The sequence below is a fragment of the Erinaceus europaeus genome, chromosome X (genome assembly GCF_950295315.1).
Source record: "Erinaceus europaeus chromosome X, mEriEur2.1, whole genome shotgun sequence".
In the NCBI taxonomy this organism is placed as follows: domain Eukaryota; kingdom Metazoa; phylum Chordata; class Mammalia; order Eulipotyphla; family Erinaceidae; genus Erinaceus; species Erinaceus europaeus.
In genome coordinates, this window is record NC_080185.1 from 109,175,370 (window position 1) to 109,196,483 (window position 21,114).

A 21,114-nucleotide genomic window follows, 5' to 3' on the forward strand; every position below is an offset into this window, starting at 1 on the left:
ATTTTTTCAAGGTCCATCCAAGATCGGCTGAAAATGGTGAAGTCATCATTTTTTACAGCTGAGTAGTATTCCATCGTGTATATATACCACAACTTGCTCAGTCACTCATCTGTTGTTGGACACCTGGGTTGCTTCCAGGTTTGGGCTATTACAAATTGTGCTGCCAAGAACATATGTGTACACAGATCTTTTTGGATGGATGTGTTGGGTTCCTTAGGATATATCCCCAGGAGGGGAATTGCAGGGTCATAGGGTAGGTCCATTTCTAGCCTTCTGAGAGTTCTCCAGACTGTTCTCCACAGAGGCTGGACCAATTGACATTCCCACCAGCAGTGCAGGAGGGTTCCTTTGACCCCACACCCTCTCCAGCATTTGCTGCTGTTCCCTTTTCTGATGTATGACATTCTCACAGGAGTGAAGTGATATCTCATTGTTGTCTTGATTTGCATTTCTCTGACAATCAGAGACTTGGAGCATTTTTTCATGTGTTTCTCGGCCTTTTGGATCTCTTCTGTGGTGAATATTCTGTCCAAGTCCTCCCCCCATTTTTGGATGGGGTTATTTGTTGTCTTGTTGTTGAGTCTGGCAAGCTCATTATATATGTTGGTTATTAAACTCTTATCTGATGTATGGCATGTAAAGATCTTCTCCCATTCTGTGAGGGGTCTCTTGGTTTGGGTAGTGGTTTCTTTTGCTGTGAAGAGCTTTTTAATTTGATGTAGTCCCATAGGTTTATACTTGCCTTAGTCTTCCTTGTAATTGGATTCGTTTCATTGAAAATGTCTTTAAAATTTATGCGGAAAAAAGTTCTGCCAATATTTTCCTCTAAGTATCTGATAGTTTCTGGTCTAACATCCAAGTCCTTGATCCACTTGGAATTTACTTTTGTATTTGGTGAAATACAGTGATTCAGTTTCATTCTTCTGCATGTTTCAACCCATTGTTTCCAACACCATTTGTTGAAGAGACTCTGCTTTCCCCATGTAATAGTCTGGGCCCCTTTGTCAAAGATTATATGTACATACATGTGGGGCCTTGAACTGGCATCCTTATGCATGTCCTTGCGCTTTGCGCCACCTGCGCTTAACCCGCTGTGCTACAGCCTGACTCCCATTCATTCCTTTTTCTTAGCTGAAAGAGAGGTAGAAATTAATAATCATAGTGATTGTTCAGAGATAGATGATGACCCTTGAGTTGTTATCTATTCTCCCTTAGTGAGGGATTAAATGAGGCCATTTACTGAGAGATAATTGGTGAGGAGTAGAAGAATTGAGAAAATGTTGATAGACTGTTAAATGTAGGTTAGAGGGAGGGAAGGAGAGAGGACTAACGGTGAACTTCTAGGAGATCTAAAATGCAAACTGGCTGCCAGGAAATTCCATCTCAATGAAGATTCTTCTAATGAGATTTTTTCTTACAACTGTTACCCTGTCTTTGAAGTATGTAAGTAAAAGAGTGGTATTTACACATTCTTTCTTGTACTTATTCTTCAAATATTTACCAAATGTCTTCTAGGTAATGAAATACTAAGACTGGTCAGGATGGATTTTTTATTTTGGTGGGGTGAGAAGTACAGAAGAGGCAGAAAAAGACAGTAATTTTTTAAAAAATGTGTTCATTTGAGACTATAAAAATTGTATTAAGGAAATAAAAGAGTGTGATATTAGAGAGCATAAGAGGGAAGGGGGTTGCTGTCTTGGATTATGTGAGCAGAGAAGTGCTTCTCAGGAACTGAATTTTTAAAAGATTTATTTATTTCTTGCCTCCAAGGTTAATGCTGAGGCTTGGTGCTTGCACTATAAATCCACTGTTCCTGTAGCCATTTGTTTGTTAATTTTTTGTTTTTGTTTTGGATAGGACAAACAGAAATTGAGAGGGGATGAAAAGTTAGAAAAGGAGAGAAACACCAGCAGACCTGCTTCACCCACTTGTGAAGCAACACCCCCCTCCCCGCACACAGGTGGGGAGCTGGGAGCTCAAACTGGGATCCTTGAGCGGGTCCTTGTGCTTCTTACCATGTGTGCTTAACGAGGTGCACCATCTCCCAGCCCCCAAAAGAGAGAGAAAACCAAACAACACAAGACAAGAACACTGCTCAGCTTTAGCATAAGGTAGTGCAGGGTACTGAACCTGTGGCAAGCCACCTCTAGGGTCTCAGCATGCAAGTTGGTGCTCCAACAGACTGAGCTAGCTCCCTAGCCAGAGGGAATGATGTATGAAACACAATGTGAGTGATGATGAAAGGAGTGGGAAAATAAGCTGGCACAGAGTTCTGGCTGGTAGAAACAGCAAAATCAGACCTTAGATAGAAAAGAAATATTCAAGAAGGCCAGTGAGCTGGTGGTATAAGGTGAGAGGAGAGGTACTGGAAATGAGTGTGAAAAGGTGAGTGAGGCCTTGCAGTACACGAGAGGGTTTGAACATGTAGACAGGGATGTGCAAATACTGAGTGATATGAAATACTGAAGGACCTGAGAAAGTAAAGAAAGGAAATTGCTGGGAAGAAATTAACTTTCAAATTATTTTTCTGGAGAAAGAACTGACAATCACTGTCACTGTTTGAGGATGTGCAGGAATCTTGGTTAATTGAAATTTTGGATGACAAAAATTCAAATAGGCCGGCACTACTATATCAAACATGAAAAGGAGGCCACAGAGTTTTTCCTTTTGGAACTACTTTGCATATTTTTAAAATGCTAAGTAGATGATGAAAGCTGAAAATGATTACTAGTAGTTGTTCTCAAATAAAGATACTTCTTCCCCCACCCTCCTATCCCCCCTCCATCTGATAATGTCTGGAGACAATTTTGGTTGTCACAACTGGGCAGATTAGGTGCTAAGGACAACTAGTGAGTAGGCAGCTATCCAACTCCATCTATTCTTAATTATCAAACAAACAAAGCCCACAAATTAAGTTTTAAAGCATAAGCTATTTATCAAAATTCACATTATGTGGTCACATTTCACAGGAAATATAATTCTTAGAGTAATCTGAGACACACGGAAATGAAATAATGTACTGAAGAGGTTATGTAATACAGATTAATTACAGAAGCCTTTTGTCTTTTTTTACATGAGAGTGGTATGTATCACATGTATGTTTGATAAAGACATTTACTAACTTGAGACTTCTAAAATAATACTTCTAAGCAACTATAAAAAAGCTAGATGCTCTTTTTAATGGTGTTAGCATGCAGTTCAAATATATTTCCATACCACCTTGAAAAAATCATGTTGAGTGAAATAAGTCAGAAACTGAAGGATGAATATGGGATGATCTCACTCTCAGGCCGAAGTTAAAAAACAAGATTAGAAAAGAAAACACAAGTCGAACCTGAAATGGAATTGGAGTATTACACCAAAGTAAAAGACTCTGGGGTGGGTGGGTTGGTGGGGAGAATACAGGTCCATGAAAGATGATGAATGACGTAGTGGGGGTTGTATTGTTAAATGGGAATCTGGGAAATGTTATGCATGTACAAACTATTGTATTTACTGTTGAATGTAAAACATTAATTCCCCAATAAAGAAATAAATTATAAAAAAAATTGACTCCTTGGCATCGAAACCCTAAAAAAAAAGGAAAAAAAAAACTCATATAGCCACAGGCCTTTTGGATTTTAACTAAAATAAAAAAAAATATATATATATATATATATATATATATATATATATATATTTCCATACCACTATGCCAGCTTTCCTGTCCAAGAGAGTGAAAGCAGATCAGTGTTTAAGATTTTCTTTTACTTTTCATAAAAAAATTTTTGGGGGGTCGGGCGGTGGCGCAGTGGGTTGAGCGCACATGGCCCTAAGCACAGGGACCGGCGTAAGGATCCCGGTTCGATCCCACGGCTCCCCACCTGCAGGGGAGTCGCTTCACGGGCGGTGAGGCAGGTCTGCAGGTGTCTATCTTTCTCTCCCCCCCTCTCTCTGTCTTCCCCTCCTTTCTCCATTTCTCTCTGTCCTATCCAACAACAAAGCAATGTCAACAATGCCAATGATAACTGCAACGAGGCTGCAACAACTAGGGCAACAAAAAGGGGGCAAAGTGGCCTCCAGGAGTGGTGGATTCATGGTGCAGGCAACGAGCCCAGCAATAACTCTGGAGGAAAAAAATAAAAATAAAAAAAATTTTTTTGGTTTATGACTCAAAATTTAAATATCAAGATATACCTACAAATATTAACAGAGGTAAGGTAAAATGTTAAGTTGAAATCAATTGTTGCCTAAAAAGTGAAAACTTCTATTTAATGATGAAAATATATCAATGTTATACAGAAGACATAAATAATTACTATCAGTCAGCAAAAATTGAGCAGTTGTAAAATATGCTTGTCACTATTACATAACATGGTTGTAGGGCAATTAATAAGTAGACAGCTAGTGTTATTTCTGGTGATGAAAGAAGGGAAAGAACATGATATGGTAATCAGGATGACGATAGATATCTATGAATTTTGAAACTTAAGATAAAATTCAGAAAGCCTGTAAGTATTTCAACAAAAGAGAAAAATAATATGGTGTTGGATGTCAAAGTATAAAATTCACACAAAGTCCAGAGAACATTTCTTTTCCCTTAAATTCATGAAGTGTAAGCAAAAGATTTTGGACTTTTTTTCCAAGAATGCCAAACACAATGGAAAATGTGCTAGTCTAATAGAAATTGCATGTGGAGCCAAGAAAATATTTAAAGTGGTTCTTATCTCTGAGAGTTTGGGACCATAACAGCCAGTAGTGTTGCAATGCACATATGACAGGATGGTATTGTTTCTACAGAGGATAAAAGATTTTAATGTACACATATTATAGCATTCTACATGTATTACTCTTTGTAAACCAAAGTTCTAAATTATAATATTCATTTTATCCAAATTTGTAGGAAATTGCTTTTATATCCCCAGTTCTTCATCCTTCCTTTCACCTATGCCCTTTGGCATGACTCCCAGCTTTAGATGGGATGTATTTTCCCTCTCCTTGACTCTAGAGTTGCCCATGAACTTGCTTTGGACAAGATGTGACTCAAACAAAAGCGGGGAAATTGACTGAAAACTTTAATATTGGTAAATCGGAGTACTTTCAGTGCTCAAGGACCTATATTCAAGACCTCCAGTCCTCATCTATAGGTTGAGAAGCTTCACAGGCAGGTGGAACAGTGCTGCAGGTCTCTCTCTCTCAATCTCTCTCTCTCTCTCTCTGTTCTCAATTTCTGTCTTTATTCAATAAGTAAACAAGCAAGCAAAGAAAGAGGAAGGCCACTCCAGCCTAGTAGGTAGAAGTTTTATTTATCTTGTTATTTATCTATTTATTTGGTGGCGCCAAGGATTGAACTTGGAACCTTGGAGCCTCAGGCATGAAATATTTTCCAGAGCCACTTAAGCTATCTCCTTGGCCCAGGTGGCAATTTTAATGAACAAGGAAACTTACTTATTTATGAGGCAAGGCAAGTAGATCTCCCCTAAATCTTAAAATTTTATACAAGAGCCATGGAATGTGCACAGTGACTAAGGTGCTGATCTTACAAGCACAAAGTCTTCAGTTGAATCTCTGGCATTTTCTTTAAAAAATAAAGTGTATAGAGAGGCCATAACGAGATACATATGTGTCAGGTAGAGTCAGCACCACCTTACTATCTCATGGATATGTCCTTCAGGCAGCTTCTGCTGCTGGGAAAGCATCTGGAATACACATTCTGAAGACTGGAGAGTAGTTAGTCTTTAATCACCAAGATCTGGCTGCCTGTCACATCTGCTCCATGTCCTCAGTAACTCTAGGGGGAGAACAGAAAAGATTATTAAAAGAATTCTATAAAGAATGTGTACTCACATGTTTATTCAATAAATAATCATTGAACAGTTCCTGTGTATTCTGGCAGATGCTAAGCATACACAACTGTGAGCTAATAAGCAGCAAAAACTATCACTCCTAGAGTTGATAGTTTGATTGTGTAAAACTTAACAAATGAAGTGCAAAATTGTCAGATGATATTAAGCACTACAGAGAAAAGATATATTACATAAAATATGGAATTAAAATAGGCTATTTCAAAGCTGTGGTGAATGAAATTCTGAGTGTATAAAAAAAACAGATACCAAGAAACAGTGTTCTTGGAAAACTAATATGCAGACTGATACAGCATGGGTAACTAGTGTGGCTGGAACGAAAGTTGAGAAAGGGATTATAAAGTGAAGAGTTTAGATTGATCAGGATTACCAAATCTTCTTGGACCATAAACCATATTTAGAACTTTTGCTTTTATTTTAAGTTAGTTGGTTTTGAGCTGAGAAGTGGAAAGATATGACATTTTAAATAAATTGATTGAGACTATACTAGTAAAGACAGGGGTGGGGACGTGGATAAAAGTGTTACGCTCAGAGGTTCAGGTCCTGATCACACACAAGGAAGTCCAGAGTCACATGCAAGTACAAGAGCCTTTATTAGCAAGCTTAAGCTTGGGTCCCAAGAGTCTCCACGCAGGGGAAGTCTTGCAACCCCAAACATTTTTCAAGTCAGCTTTTTATAGTTAGCACAGGGTGAGTACAGGTGGGGATATTTACGTGGAACAAGGAACAGTTGGTTTCGGGTCAACAGCTGTTCTTCTTTCTCAATATTCGGGGACTTTCCTGCTCCCAACCAATCAGAGAAGAGCAGGAAAGTCCCCGGAATACTGAGAAAGAAGAACAGGTAGGGACTGAGGGATTTAAACAGGGGTCCTGCCACGTATACACTCTCCAGGTGCATGTACATTTTTGAAGATTTGTTTCATGTGGAATAGAGGTGTGGGGGGGTGGGGGTGGGGGAAGAGAAGCCATAACACTACTCCAGTATCTGTAGCAACATGAATATAACCGGAAGATTCAGGCATTTAAGTTTTGTACTCCACCAGCTGAGCTATTTCTCCTAGTAGCTCATATGTGTGTTTGATTTTTATTTATTCATTTTTTATTAAATGCAGTGCTGGAGAATGGACTCAGTGTCTTGCATATGTGTGAAAGCACTAAGCAGTATCCTGGGTGCAATTTTCACATTTTTTAACTTCAAAATAGAGAGGAAAATAAAAAGGAGAGACAGAAAGAGGAGAGATAGCACAGCAGTGCCTCACCATCCATGAAGCTCTCCCAGTGCAATCGATGCTGCTCCCATATGAGATCAATTGCAGGGCCTCCAACATAGGAAGGCAGCACTCCCTATGCTAAACTATCTCCCAGCACAGCTTGTGTATTTTTTGCTAGTGATTCTCAAGTTGAAAAGCTTAGAGTAGATATAGTTGAATGAGTCTTTTTTATATATTCTTTTTTATTTTTTATTATAATTTATTTATTTATTATTGAATAGAGACAGAGAGAAATTGAGAGAAATGGGGAAGGTAGAGGGGGAAAGAGACAGAAAGACACCTGCAGCCCTACTTCACCACTCATGGAGCTGTTCCCCTGCAGGTGGGGGCCAGGGGCTTGAACCTGGAAAATGAGTCTTTTTTTAAATATTTATTTATGTATTTAAATTTCTTCTTTTTAATTCTATTTTTGAGAGAGATTCACAGAGACACACAGAGAGAAACACCAGAGCACTGTTCAGCTCTGGCTTATGGGGGTACAGAGGATTGAATCTGAGACTTAGGAACCACAGACATGAGAGTCTGTTTTCATAACCATTATGCTATTTCCCCCTCCCGAATGAGTCTTTTTTTTTTTTTAAGAAATGAGACATTAACAAAACCATAGGGTAGGAGGGGTACAACTCCACACAATTCCCACCACCCAATCTCCATATCCCACCCCCTCCCCTGGTAGCTTTCCAATTCTCTATCCATCTTGGAGTATGGACCCAGGGTCATTGTGGATTGCAGAAGGTGGAAGGTCTGGCTTCTGTAATTGTTTCTCCGCTCAACATAGGCTTTGACTGGTCAGCCCATACTCCCAGTCTGCCTCTCTTTCACTAGTAGGGTGGGTCTCTGGAGAAGTGGGGCTCCAGGACACATTGGTGAGGTCGTCTCTCCAGGGAAGTCTGGTCGGCATCATGCTGGCATCTGGAACCTGGTGGCTGAAAAGAGAGTTAACATACAAAGCCAAACAAATTGTTGAACAATCATGGACCTAAAGGCTGGACTAGTGCAGATGAAGTGTTGGGGGGTACTCACTGCAGACTCTTGTGTACTTCTGCTTTCAGGTATATATTTTGCCCTGGTTTATGGACACGTGTGAACATATGCTCTATCTCATGGGACCTGGTCTATATCTGGGTTTGGGGACTTTATTGGGGAGGGGACTACCTGGAATGGAATTAGAGAATACTATGAAAGGAAAGGTCTCACCTGAGTAATGAAGCTGAAGGGTTGTCATTCCACACCTGAAGTCTCTAAAACAGTCTGAAGTGAAGCATGCTGGGGTGCACTAGTTGCGTTGATTAGGTTGCGATCGGCGGATGCAATGTTATTTGATATGAATTGAGAGAAGCATGCAGGAAAGTGCACCCCACCCTAAGGTTCCAGGACTGGGGGAAATATAGGCTCTGTAGTGGAAATGTGAGGTTCTTGCTGTCTTAGGGTTCAAGAAGATAATGGATAGTTATTGTTATCATCACATTATTTGGTAATTGGGTTAACTTTGAAAAATCCCTTTGTTAGGGTTTGCTGTATATCAAACATACATAGTCAGCATATCAAAGACTCAGCCTATATATTAAAAAGACTCAGTCTATGTTTTAAAAAGTTTGAGACATACAATCAATTTTTCCCCTCTCATATTAATTAAATAGTGGTTTATATGACTACTGTTTAATAGGAGTGTACATGAACACCATTCCCACCACCAAAATACTGTGTCTCATCCCCCCTGCCCCCCCACTACTGCCAGCTAGGGAAGTCAAATATCCACCCTCCCCCTCACCACAGGGGTTTTACTTTGGTGCCCTACTCTTGATTTAATCAGATCCTGGTTTTAGTTTCCCTTTCTGATCTTCTTTCTCAACTTCTGTTGATGAGTGGGATCATCCCATACTCATCTTTATCTTTCTGACTTAGCTCACTTAATATAATTCCTTCTAGCTCTATCCAAGATCGATCAGAGAAGGTGGGTTCATTGTTCTTAATAGCTGCATAGTATTCTATTGTGCATATATACCACAGCTTTCTCAGCCACTCATCTGTTGTTGGGCCCCTGGATTCCTTCCAGGTTTTAGCTATTATAAAGTGTGCTGCTATGAACATAGGTGGACACATACCTATTTGACTGGGCATTATAGAATCCTTGGGGTATATCCCTAGGAGAGGAATTACTGGGTCATATGGATGGTCTATGTCTAGCCTTGTGAGAGTTCTACAGACTGCTGTCCACAGAGTCTGGACCAATTTACATTCCCACCAGCAGTGCAAAAGGGTTCCTCTGTCCCCACAGCCTCTCCAACATTTGTTGCTGCTGTCCTTTTTGATGTATGCCATTCTCACAGGAGTGAGGTGGTATCTCAATGTTGTCTTTATTTGCATTTCTCTGACAATCATTGACCTGGAACAGTTTTTCATATGTTTGTTAGCCTTTTGGATCTCCTCTGAAATGAATGTATTATTCATATCTTCTGCCCACTTTTGGATGGGGTCATTTGCTTTTTTGGTGCTAAGTTTGCTGAGCTCTTTGTATATTTTGGTGATTAGTCTCTTGTCTGATGTATGGCATGTGAAGATCTTCTCCCATTCTGTAAGGGGTCTCTTTGTTTGTGTGTTAGTTTTTTTTTTGGCTCTGAAGAAACTTTTCAATTTGATGTAGTCCCATTGGTTTGTTTCTGCTTTAGTCTTCCTTGCAATTGGGTTTGTATCATCAAAGATGCCCTTGAGGTTTAGGTGGGAAAGTGGTCCACCAATGTTTTCCTCTAAGTATTTGATAGTTTCTGGTCTAACATCCAGGTCCTTGATCCATTTGGAGTTGATTTTTGTTTCTGGTGAGATAAGGTGGTTCAATTTCATTATTCTGCATGTTACAACCCAGTTTTCCCAGCACTATTTATTGAAGAGAGCCTCCTTCCATTTAATACTTTGGGCCCCCTTATCAAAGATTAGATGTCCATAGGTGTGGGGGTTTAGTTCTCGGCTTTCAATTCTGTTCCACTGGTCTGTGTGCCTATTTTTGTTCATGAGTCTTTTTTTAATGCTCTTTTATAAGATTAAAAATCAGCTTGCTCTTCCCACTATGAAATGTTCTTCTTTTACAAAATATTTAGATATATTATTTGTTCTATATGTTTCTATATGGTTTGAGTTACTTATACTGTAAATTTAAATTTAGAAATGTATGACTTTTTTTTTTTTTTTTTTAGACCAGAACATTGCTCAGTTCTGGCTTATGGTTGGGCTAGGGATTGAACATAGGACCTCAGAGCCTCAGGCTTGAAAGGTTTTTGCATAACCATTATGCTGTCTCCCCAGCCCCTTGAATTGTTCTTTAAAGTGTTTTAAAGTAACTCTAAGAAATAGAAAATTTAGGATCAGAAAGGTAGCTCACTTGGTAGAGTGTGTACCTTGATATGCATGCCACCCAGATTTGCACCCCAGCACTACATAGGGATACCATAGTAGTACTGGGGCCTGCTTGGGGGGAGGGATCAGCTAACTGGGACCATTCCCCAGTTCCCTCCTGTGGTGTTCTAGACATGGAAGAATCACAAAGAGAGCCAGTCATTTTTTAGGGAAAAGATGAGCATTTATTGGGAGAAAAAAAGTAAGGACAGAAAAGGAGAATAAATTACAAGCCATGTAGGCATGTGGGGGGTGGGGGGGGGACCTCAAGCTTCCTGGTCTTCAAGTTTTATAGTCTCTTTGCGAAAGGGCAGGGCCCTCAGGGGATGTGCTTCAGTCTTTCTTTTTCAAGTGCTCAGCTCAGCCTCCATCTGTATTTTATGGCTTTTAGCAGTCAGGGAAGAAAGGAGTGCTGGGGCAGGATATTCAGTAGCTCTTCTGGCCACTCCCTCTGGTCCCTTCTCTAGGCTTGGGGTGGTGGGGGGGCATGTCCTCAAGTGTCCTGCCAAGGCCTGCAGTGCTGTCTGTCTCTCAATGAAAATGCAGCCTGGCAATGGTGAAATTTTACATACACAAGTCCAAGCTCCTCAAAATTTAGTTAATTGATTAAATTTAAGATATTAGTAGCCATAAAATGTAGATTAAAATATAAGATCCTTATTTAAAACTATTTTTTAAAAAATCATGGGGAGTCAGGCAGTAGCTCAGCAGGTTAGCTCAGCAGGTTAAGCGCACGTAGCACAAAACAAGGACCAGTGTAAGGATCCTGGTTCAAGCCCCTGGCTCCCCACCTGCAGGGGAGTTGCTTCACAAGTGGTGAAGCAGGTCTGCAGGTGTCTTTCTCTCCCCCTCTCTGTCTTCCCATCCTCTATTTCTCTCTGTCCAATCCAACAACAAGAACAACAATAATAGCTACAACAATAAAACAAGGGCAACAAAAGGGAATAAATAAATATTTTTTAAAAAATTCACCGGGGTGGGACGGTGGCACAGTGGGTTAAGCGCATGTGGCGCAAAGCGCAGGGACCAATGTAGGGATCCCAGTTTGAGCCCCCGGCTGGCTCCCCATGTGCAGGGGAGTCCCCGCACAGGCGGTGAGGCGGGTCTGCAGATGTCTATCTTTCTTTCCCCCTCTCTGTCTTCCCCTCCTCTCTCCATTTCTCTCTGTCCTATCCAACAACAAACAACATCAACAATGCAATAATAATAACCACAAGGAGGCTACAACAACAAGGGAAACACAAGGGAGAAAAATGGCCTCCAGGAAAAGTGAATTCATGGTGCAGGCACTGAGCCCAGCAATAACCCTGGAGGGAAAAAAAAAAGAAAAGAAAAAAAGAACAAAAAATCACCAAGTATTACTTCTTATTACCATAAGATCATAGAGAGGAAGACACAAACATGAAAGAGACAGGTACTCTGAACCAAACAAACAGGAAGTCTAAGTCCATTTCAATTTTGAATGTTAATGATGTCCTTTCCCAAAACAGATGGAGAAATATTAGTGATAGTAGGGATAAAAAACACAGTTACAAGCATTCACTATAACAGTTTATCCATAGTTCATGAGAAAAACGTTGCATATTGGGAACGCAGAGAGAGGCTCTGGAACTATTGAGGCCTACTTGAAATCTAACATCAGTTATTACAGAGGCTTGAATCAAATGCTTGATTCATCATTGGAGTTTCAAGTTTCTTTCCTAATATGGCAGTAGTAAGATCTTTCTCAGGCCATTGGTATATGAAGATTAAATAAAAGATAATCATTGGCTATAAAACAGACTTATTAAGAAGGAAAAAACCTTCAAACAAAAAAAAGTTCATTGTTCTACATCCCAAGCTGAATCATACAGGAACTGAAAGAATCTACTACAGAAATAGCAATAAGAAATGTGAACTTGGGGCTCTTTCACGCTGTACAGAGATTCTAGTTAACCTAATTAAGATAAAGGCATTTTAATTGGCCTAGGGAAAACTCCCTGTGATAAAATTGAGAGAATACTGAGATTTGTGCTGAACGCTTCTCAGAGAATGGAACCTGAGGGCACATTCAGACAATTGACATTCTGATAGAAACTTTAATGTGCAACCTCAGCCTAGGGAAAAAAAAATCAGACTATTAGCATATATGTCATTATTATTATATATTTGCAATTCTCTTTTGTTGCAATAAGACAGGAATTTACTAGCACAAATATCCATTTGTTTAAATTTACATTAGTCGTTTATTAATTCTCATGTCTAAATGGTATTTGTAATTTGTTAATGTCTCTAGACCAACATTATCCTGACATTGATTTGAATTTTCTCGTGAAATAATTGTCATTTGCTCTCATTTCCCCAAATGGCCCAGTTGTATTGTCCCAGGTAATGTTCCTGTGCTATAAGTTCATGCAGCCGACACTGCAGAGAGAAATGTGTTGATTTTTTTATTATGCTCTTCTTGTGAATTATTACACATCTCTAATGTAATGTAAAATGAAGTGATTCTTACAGATAGAAGTCTTCAAGCATAAATGTGCTGTATGTGACCCAGTTCTCAGTTTTTGCCTTGCCATAACAGGGTTAATGGTTTTGAGAACGTCTTTTCTTTAAAAGAAACTGCAGAAGTTGCTGCTACATCAAAAAATCAACTCAGTTACTATTAAAATTATATTTAACAGAGTTGTCATATAGAAGCTTCTATTTTTTGGTTGGCTATATACAGATGTGGATCTAAAGGAGGAAGTGATTGACTTTCATCTTCTCTTGATAATTTTATGTTGATTACAAATTATATAGATGGAAAGAATGTGAAATAAAGAGTAATGAAGATCAAGAGAAAAAGGAGAATAGCATAGTTCAGTGACTGAGAAAACCAAATTTGGAATCAAAAAGATGTGTTCAAATCAGTTCCTCTACTTACTAGCAGCATGACCTTTGGGTTTTGGATTTATTTACCTTATGTAAATTAGTTTCTTGATCTTCAAAGGATGCTTGATACTTCTATATCACTAAATAACAAAGACTATATATAGTCAGAGTGTCTTGAACACAGTGAGCACTTAAATATCATTTGATCCATTATTATCTTTTAAAAATATATTATTATCTTTATTTATTTATTGGATAGAGTTAGCCAAAAATGGAGAGAGAAGTAGGAGACAGAGAGACACCTACAACACTGCTTCACCACTCACAGAGCTTTCCCCCTGCATGTGGGGAGTGGGGGCTTGAACCCATATCCTTGTGCACTATAACATGTGTGCTCAATTAGGTGCACCACCACCCATCCCAGATCCATAATTATATTTATCACAATAATCACTTAGTTGTTGTGGCTACTCTTATTAGCTATTAAGAAATAAAGCAATTAATGTGTAATATTTTCAGTACTGTCAGAAAATCTTAAATCAGTTTCCCTCTGGTGTACCGCTTTCCTAACATTGAAGGGTGTGGTTTTGCACTGGAAAAAAATGGAAAAAAGAGAAAAAAATTGCTAAAAGATAGTATTTTTAGATTGGGGGGGAAGTAAAGAACTTGTCAATTCTGTTTTGGAACAATAGTTTTCCCTCAAGGGTGGATAAGTTAATGATACAAATATAAGCTGAGCCTTATGAAAAATTTAACTACAGAATTTACTTACACCCATGGTGTACAGTGTGATTTTTTCTACTTGATCTAGGGAGCTGGTGTGTGTGTGGGGGGGGGTTGGGGGGGGGTTGATAAAATATATACATTGTATTAGACATGGATTTGACCAGGCTAGAAATGATAAAGCTTTATTTTGTGTAACATGTTATGTCACCATCCCCACATACCTACCTGATGAATGGAAAGGCTTGGAATTTAACACCTTTCATAGAAAGAATGGTGCGCTTTAATCAAACACACCACTTGTTAGTGTAGAAGAAGTTCTATTAACAGGAATAAAACATTCCTCTAGGGTGGAATTCTGGGGCGTGGGGGAGTTAAGAATTCTGCCATAATCAACAGACTTCTATGATCAAGCTCATACTCAATTTTTAAGTCCAAATTATTAAATATGTAAGGGATAAAATGGAAGGAGTGGTGCCTTGAAAGAGCTGAGAAGTGAGCAGTAGTTTGACTCGAGGGTTCACCCTGTTGACCTTGTACTACTCAGGGCTCTTAAGGAATACCATGCCCATCAATTATGCGCCATCTTCTATTACGATTTTTCTGACTTCCAGCCTCCAACTCGGCCACCGTCTGAATCTTGACAACCAGTTACCGTTGTCAAGGAAACGTTTGCGTAGCAGAGTTCATCACTGAGGTTGCCATAGCAAATAAACAATGCCGAGTGAAAGTCTATTTCCCGAATGATGACCCAGAACAGAATGACTTAGGTGCGGGAGAGGTGTGTTTCGCTTATACTGAACGATTTCAGAGCTTGACTCTGCTCGTTCTCTCGCAGTCTGATGGCACTGCGATCTTGGAGAGCAAGATAAATCTCAGAACTCATTATAAAGAACAACAAGGAACATTATGTGGTCTGAAAGTGAGAACCAAGATATGGCATTGAGCTTCCAGTTTGAAGCAAGTTGTCAAGAGATCTGGGACGACATTTGCCATATTCAAGGTACAGGTTCCTGCGTCGAAATCACACACGATTTCTTAGAGGAATCACTAGAGCAATATCCTGAAGTGCTGGAAACCAGTACTATGGTTGACTTGCCTAACTGTGAACTTGATAAACTTCAACAAATTTCTGATTTAATTACCTCAGTTCTCACCTCACCTATCCTTAAGGAAAGGCTGGCTTTAGCCTTAGAAAATAAGGACTATATAAAAAGTCTACTACATCTGTTTCATATTTGCGAAGACAGAAAGGACACCAAAGGCTTGGGTCATCTGCATGAAATTATTAAAGGAATTATGTATCTCAACAAGACCACTTTGTTTGAGATCATGTTATCTGATAAGTATATTATGGACGTGGTGGGATGCCTTGAATATGACCCTTCTTTGGATCAACCAAAAAATCATAGAGAATTCTTGACACAAAATGTAAAGTTCAAGGAAGTTATACCAAAAACAGATTGTGCACTTAAGCGAAAAATACATCAGACCTATAGAATGCAGTACATTCACGATATTCTTTCGCCTACATCACCAGTATTTGAAGATAATTTTATCTCTACTCTTAAAACTTTCATTTTCTATAACAAGGTTGAAATAATCTGCTTGCTACAAGATGATGATGTGTTTTTGTCTGGCATTTTCACACAGTTAATGGATAAGACTACAGACTGTAACAAACTGTGTGAAATGGTATTGTTTGTCAAGGAATTTTGTTCATTTTCTCAGACATTACAGCCTCACAATAAGGATAGACTATTCAAAACCTTGACACAATTGAAAATTCTTCCAGCTCTTAAAAGTGTAATGAGTGTGAATGATGTGCAAATAAGGTCAGCTTCTGCTGATATATTTGGTTTTCTAGTGGAGTATAGTCCATGCATGATCCGGAGGTTTGTGTTGGAAGATGCTCAACAGAGTAAAGGCAGTGATCTTTTCATTAATTTAGTTATTGACCAGATCATCAGGGATACTGATCCTGAACTAGGAGGTGCTATTCAGTTAACAGGACTTCTTCGTACTCTTCTTGACCCAGAGAACATGCAAATAACACCTAGTAGGTATGAAAGAAATGAATTTCAGAATTTCTTCTATAAACACTGTCTGCATAACCTCATAGCACCACTTTTAGCTACCACTACAGAAGATATATATGAAAAGGATAATATGCTTGAACCTGATAAAACAAATGATTTTCTCAATGATTACCAAACCGCACAGCTGCTTGGAGTAATTTTAGAGTTCCTCACATTTTGTGTGCAACATCACACATACTACATTAGGAACTATATTCTGAGCAAAGATTTGCTAAGAAGAGTCTTGATCTTGATGAATTCGAAGCACACTTTCCTGATTTTGGATGCTGTTCGATTTATGAGAAGGATGATTGGTATTAAAGATGAACTTTATAATTGTTATATCATCCAGGGAAATTTTTTTGAGCCGATTGTTAATACTCTTCTCAGTAACGGGGCCCGATACAACATGCTGAACTCAGCAATTATTGAACTGTTTGAATACATAAGAGTGCACAATATCAAGTCTCTTATTACACATGTAATTGAAAAGTTTTATAAAACACTTGGATCAATAGAGTATGTTCAGACATTCAAAGGATTGAAGATTAATTATGAACAAGAGAAAGACCGACAGAAATATATACGGAAGAACTTGTACACTGTAGAGTATGATAAAATATTCTGCAGAAGTGTCAAAGTCTTAGAGGAAAGAGAAGAAATATGTTATACAGAAAACATAGAGGAAGGAATGATAGATAATCTACCCTTGGAAGGTGACTTTCAAGATTATGATAAAGTTATGGAGGTTAAAAAAACAAACAAAAATGAGAAGGTGGATCTCCCTAGTAGAACATCATCTGGTGACTTCAGATTTGCTTCATTCCTTTCTACTTGCCCAAACAGAAGTGATTTGGTTGGCTCAGTGGAGAACCCAGAAGAAGATGAAAATGAAGATGAACCACCCCCCAGGAAAAGACCACATCTTAACTTGTAAAATCTTTATGAAAGACCCCTAAACATTGCTAAAATCTGCAAACATTGATTAACTAAAAAGTTTGAATCCAAAAGCTTTCTAATATGAATTAGTACATAATGGTAAAATATCTATCATGCTTCCATAGAAACTATACTTCCCAAAACATTTAAAAAAAAAAGAAGAAGAAGAACCTGAGTAATAACTTTTAAGCCAGAAAAGTCTTAATTTGGAGAGAGGTAACAGGTTGAATAATGTACTATACTCCAGAATTATGTCTGAGAGACAGTTGTAGATAGCGAAGTTATAAGACCTATGGCAATTGTTGCACAGTTCCTCTGCTGTGCTTCCCCCCTTTAGACATCTTCTTTGACATAATTTATGTCTGGATTTTCATGAAAACAGTCACCTATAATTAAGAACAGTGAAATCATTCACATTTCTACAGAGAGTAAACAGTCCTATTAATAATTGGAGGGAAGTAACTTTAAATCTGTATTTTCATGAATAAAAAGGAAGCTGGATTCAAAATGTTGTATTGTTAGTATTTTTTAATGAAAATTGCAAAACATGCAGTAGTGATCTAAAAGGATTTGTTTATGATCATGGGAAGGTGGAGCAGAATGATTTGTTTATTTATTTTGTGTAACCTCTGAGTCCCTGTCAGTCTGAGCTCTCAGTTCATGGTCACAGCTGGAAACATTCTAGGCAGCCCTCATTTCAGGGTAGGGTGACCCAGCTTCCCTTCTGAGAGTGAGGTAGTCCCTACTGTTGCTACTTTATAGTGAGGACAATTTCCTGGATTGGTCCACAAGAAGGCTTATGCTGATGTTTCTGATGGAAGTGACCAGTTGGAGAGAGGGATCCGTTAGCGATCTAGACCCATCATATCTGTGTGGAAATCCAAAGATTCCCTAACTAGGGCCCCAGCTGATAGGACTGTCGATTTTATTTATTTATTATTTTTATTTTTTATTTTTTACCAGAGCACTGCTCAACCATCTCTCTCTCTCTCTCTCTCTTTCTCTCTCTCTCTGTGTGTGTTGGGGGTGTTGAACACTGGACCTTGCAGCCTCAGGCTTGAGAGTCTGTTTGCATAACCATTATTCTTGTCTCATTAATAAAATTTTATCTTTATAGCAGCTGGTAAATTTTAAAGTGCAATATACTAAGACTAACAAAAACAGTGCTGAAATGGTGTTTAAGATCTAGAAGTTATTTTGCACCAACAAATGTGGTTGTTAGAAAAGAAATGGACTTTCTGAAATGAAGTATAGGTTTCCATAACAAACATTTATTTTGTATTAAAATACCTTGGACTTAACTCGTCTTGAGCTATAAACTTCACAAGTTAAAAAGTAACCCTTTAGTTACAAAAATAGAAGAGGCTGAAATAATATATATATGACACTTCCGTGTTACAAAATCTCAAACTTTATTTAAAGAAAAACTCAATGGGGGCTGGAGAGTAGGTTATAATTCTCAAATCACCCCTTTTTCCATGGGAGGAAGGAGAGATAGTAATTCTCTAAGCATTCCCTCTCCTTCATTATCCTCTTTTCATTAGCCCCTTTCATTATAGTCTCTTCACCTCCCCACCCCAACCCTAGTTGTTTATTATCCTCTCTTCCTCTTTTATATCCTTTGTCAGATCTGCATATATTCATAATGACTACTTTGCCAGGGTCCCTTTCTAAAAGCCCATCCTAAAAGCCAAGTATTGTTCTGTGTTACTTTTCATGCAGGATTATGTAGACTATGCAGGATGCATAGAATGGATATGTAGATCCAGTGTCAGGGTGGTCTTTTCTTTTAGGCCTAGGTGTGCCTGCCATCCTACACTGCTCTTATTTACCTGATAGATACCAGGAAATGCTGGCAGGTCATGCTGCGGTGCAAATTAGGGTTTTCTCCCTAATTATTTCAAGTCCTTCTTGCTCTGTTACAAAACCACTTTAAATTTACTGTTGTGCCAATAGGAGAAACATTTTAGGCAATATTAAGAAATTATTGTGTAAAAGCTACAAAGACTTTATTCTTAAAAGAAATGATTGGTTCCTCAAATATATGGTCAGCTAAAATGTTTACATGACCTCAGAAAATAGTCATACATTGCCGAGGAATTGACAACAGCACAGCACTGCTTTTTTCACATCTTTCAAACCACTGAAGTAGCACCTATAAACATATATAAACTTTTATAAGCATCTGAGTTTGTCTGCCTACCATCAGTCACAGTCTAACAGGATACTGGTGCTAAGGAAGAAAGATTTATTAATGAAAACCATGGTAAAACCAGGAGTGGAAGGAGGGACCATACCCCAATTTACCCTAACCACTTCCCCACTTCACCTACCCATTGTATGAATTTCTGCTTCCAGCCAGGTGGTCAGAGCAGCCCTAGTTCTCACAGGATGACAAGCCAGATTTGGCTTTTGTTTTCAAACTAGAGTATGCAGCCCAAGTGTTTTGGTATTTAAGGTGTAGAGCTTGGTGTAGGTTGCTTTTGCAAAAGTTCCACTTCCTCTATTTCTCAGACAGCTCTTTAACACCATGGTAGTTAAGTTAAATGTTGTAATGGGATTTTTAATACTGTGAGTGAATATTTTTTAAAAGATTTGATTGAAGGGATTTTATGTTTTCTTTCTGACTAGATTGTCAGTACACTCATGTTCATGCATCCACAGAGTTTTGGTTTGATAAAATTAAATTACTTCTTTGTTTTTGTGAGGGTAGTTATAGTTCTTTAACAGGGCAACTATTTACAATTAGACTGCTCTTAAGAAAATATTTTGATGTTCTTTCTGCTTGTTCTCTTCCCTTCAGTTAGTTGTAATGTAAAAAAAAAAAACAAAAAAACACAACACTATAAAAAGGGGGAAATAATATTTTTATTTCTTGCTGTACTGCCCCCAATGCTCAAAAGAAAAAAAAATTGTACTTCAGCATAAGTGTAATGGGAAGTTAAAAAAAAAGGTTGAAAAAGGAAAAGGATAGGCATTTTATTGAGCTGTATAACCTCTAGGAGCCCTTTTCTAGTCTCAGCCACTCAATGCTAGGGAAACACTATGGCAAGAAAATGGCACAAAGGCAAATTGCCCATCAGGTGGCATAACCTACTATTAAGGGAACATTTAAGAGGGCAACAAAACACAGGCAAGCAATCCTTACTGTCTGCACTCTGAGTGAAAAATTTACCAAAACGTTAGTCTCCTTAGATACTATATGTAAAAAGATAATTTCATCATTAACTTTTTTTAGGGGTAATTTCAAAAGGGCCCTTAAGTGGGTTATTTTTAAAATGAAGAAGCAGTTTGGAATGACCCTGTATTTACAATAAAATTCAGGAAAGCATTTTTGGAGAGGTGCCCTAGGTTCTTTTAGCTTTTAGACACATGACTTCGGGTAATCTTCATGGTTTAATGACTTTCTAAACACATCAAGGAGGGAAGGGTGATATAAAAGATAAAGCAAAATCTTGATATTCTGACAGTCCTTGATAATAATGCAACCTCTTACACTTACAATGACACTTACAGTTCTATGGCCTTAGACTATTTATTTACTTCTCCAGCCACATTTCTTCATTTTCCTTAAAAATTAGAACTATATATCTAAATTATTCAGAACATATTTAGTATTCAACAGACAACTTTTAAAACTTACTAGCAGCAGCAGTAGCAACAGAATCATTTTCAAGAAGATGGAAGGGATAAAGCCAAGAATAACCACTTATATCATAAGTTATGTTCATAAATCAAGAATCCTATATTCTGGAAGTAATGGATAAAAACCTGACAAATTAAAATTAATGGGTTCCCTTTTGGTTGGCAGATAAGTCTATATATGTATGCATCATACCTTGCTGAGACATAAGTGGAATAAAAACAAACAAACAAACGTAAAAGTGGTATAAAAATAGCAACCTAGGGCAGGAGAGATAGTATAATCGTTATCCAAAGAGACTCTCATGCCTGAGGCTCCAAAGTCCCAGGTTCAATCCCCTGTAACACCACAAGTCAGAGCTGAACAGTGCTCTG

At 38.3% G+C, this 21,114-nt stretch overlaps 1 protein-coding gene across 1 annotated transcript; it reads left to right on the forward strand.

Moving 5' to 3' along the window:
- The first annotated feature begins 2,371 nt into the window (after positions 1-2,371).
- PPP4R3C (protein phosphatase 4 regulatory subunit 3C) lies at positions 2,372-17,605 on the forward strand. The gene is given in 3 exon segments (XM_060182682.1): positions 2,372-2,385; positions 14,732-14,988; positions 14,991-17,605. Coding segments are annotated over 3 exon segments (2,376 nt in total). The 3' UTR covers positions 17,096-17,605.
- The last annotated feature ends 3,509 nt before the right edge of the window (positions 17,606-21,114 follow it).